The sequence below is a fragment of the Miscanthus floridulus genome, chromosome 8, assembly GCF_019320115.1.
Source record: "Miscanthus floridulus cultivar M001 chromosome 8, ASM1932011v1, whole genome shotgun sequence".
NCBI classification, from domain to species: Eukaryota; Viridiplantae; Streptophyta; class Magnoliopsida; order Poales; family Poaceae; genus Miscanthus; species Miscanthus floridulus.
The window spans coordinates 192,817,626-192,819,745 of NC_089587.1; the positions used below are offsets into that span (position 1 = coordinate 192,817,626).

The following is a 2,120-nucleotide window of genomic DNA, read 5'->3' on the forward strand; positions in this document are numbered from 1 at the left end:
TCACGGAAACTCCACCACTACTTCGATACGTACGACATGGCTGTGATTACCAAGTATCTGCTCGATGATATTCTTTGCAATAAGGAGGCCAATGGCTGCATTATTAAATGGGCGGTAGAGCTTGGCACATACTCCATTGATTTTAGGAGCCGACAGACAATAAAGTCATAGGTGCTCGCTGACTTTATTGCCGAGTGGACCGAGATGCAAGCTCCCATCCTAGCCAATCGTCCCGAGCACTGGACCATGTATTTTGATGGAGCCCTTAACCTTGATGGCGCCGGAGCAGGTGTGCTACTCATTTCTCCATCTGGGGATGAGCTCCGCTATGTCCTTCAGATCCACTTCTCGTCTTCTAACAATGCCACTAAATATGAGGCGGCACTTCATGGTGTACGCATAGCTGTTTCCCTTGGCGTTAAACGCCTAATGGTGTATGGCAACTCTGCGCTAGTTATCAACCAAGTCAAAAAGGATTGGTCCTATACCAGCGAGAAGATGGACGCCTATTGCGCCGAAATTAGGAAGCTTGAAGGTAAATTTTATGGTCCCAAATTCCATCATGTCATTCGTGATGAGAACGAGGCAGCCAACCGGTTATCTAAGATAGGGTCGACCAGAGCTCAAGTTCTAGCCGGAGCCTTCGTCCAGGACCTCAGGACACGTTCTATCAAGTAAGGGCAAGAAGTTGAGGAAATGCCCCTAGCCGAGCAGCTAGTCCTGGCGGTCCCCGTTCCCAGCAGTGATTGGATAGAACCATTCCTCAAGTACCTCACTACTGCAGAAGTGCCGACTGACAAGATTGAGATGGAGCGCCTTACTCGTTACAGCATGCACTACATCCTAGTTGGTGGAAGGTTAATGAAGAAGAATGCGAAGGAGGAGCTGCTGTAGAAGTGCATCTCTCAGGAAGAGGGAGTGAAGATCCTCCATGAAATTCATGCTGGATCATGCGACAAACATGCAGCCTCTAGGAATCTGGTCGGCAAAGCTTTCTAAGTAGGTTTCTACAGGTCCACAGCCATCACAGATGCAAAAACACTTGTTCGAGGGCTGCCAGTTTTTGGCTAATCAGATCCACGTCCCAGTCCAGGCCCTACAGACGATACCCACGACCTGGCCATTTGCATGCTGGGGACTGGACATGATTGGGCCCTTGAAGACCGCTCCTGGAGGATTCAGATGGGTTTATGTCGCCATTGATAAATTTTCTAAGTGGATTGAGTACAAGGCTCTCGTCAAGCCTATAGCAAGGAAAGCAGCGGAGCTCTTTGAGGACATAATTCACAGGTTTGGGCTGCCGAACAGTATCATCACCGATGTGGGGTCAATGTTCACCGGCAGCGATTTCTGGGATTTCTGTGGTGAGCGATGCATCTCCGTTAAGTATGTCTCGGTCGCGCACCCCAGAGCAAATGGTCAGGTCGAATGTGCGAACGGCATGATATTGGATGCCCTTAAGAAAAGCTTTACGAAAAAGACCAGAAGCATCCGGGCAGATGGCTCAAAGAATTGCCAGCTGTGGTCTAGGGGCTGAGGACCCAGCCCAGTCGCAATACCGGCATCTCACCGTACTTCTTGGTGTTTGGTTCAGAGGCCGTATTGCCTGCTAACGTCGCCTTTCGAGCACCCAGAGTGGAGAATTTTAACAAAGACAAGTCCGAGCAGGACCGACTTGATGATATCGATCGCCTGGAGGAAGAGCGCTTAATTACGTGTGTTCAGGAGCGCGTCGAATGTGCAAATGGCCAAGTACCTGGACGTTCTGCGGAGATACTACAACGACAACATTCAGGAGCGATCTTTTGTGGTGGGTGATCTCGTACTCCGCAGGAGCTGCTGCAGAAGTGCATCTCTCAGGAAGAGGGAGTGAAGATCCTCCATGAAATTCATGCTGGATCATGCGACAAACATGCAGCCTCTAGGAATCTGGTCGGCAAAGCTTTCTAAGTAGGTTTCTACAGGTCCACAGCCATCACAGATGCAAAAACACTTGTTCGAGGGCTGCCAGTTTTTGGCTAATCAGATCCACGTCCCAGTCCAGGCCCTACAGACGATACCCACGACCTGGCCATTTGCATGCTGGGGACTGGACATGATTGGGCCCTTGAAGACCGCTC

The 2,120-nt window shown here is 50.2% G+C and overlaps 1 protein-coding gene across 1 annotated transcript; it reads left to right on the forward strand.

The window, feature by feature from the left end:
• The first annotated feature begins 246 nt into the window (after window positions 1-246).
• Window positions 247-894, forward strand: LOC136470410 (uncharacterized). The gene is made up of 2 exons (XM_066468266.1): window positions 247-535; window positions 785-894. The coding sequence occupies exons 1-2, from the start codon at window positions 247-249 to the stop codon at window positions 892-894; spliced, it is 399 nt and encodes a 132-aa protein (XP_066324363.1).
• The last annotated feature ends 1,226 nt before the right edge of the window (window positions 895-2,120 follow it).

Coding starts and splice junctions, on each gene's coding strand:
- LOC136470410 (XM_066468266.1), top strand. CDS start 247: ATGTATTTTGATGGAGCCCTTAACCTTGATGGCGCCGGAGCAGGTGTG. Junction 536..784: donor CGAAATTAGGAAGCTTGAAG/GTAAATTTTATG, acceptor TCACTACTGCAG/AAGTGCCGACTGACAAGATT.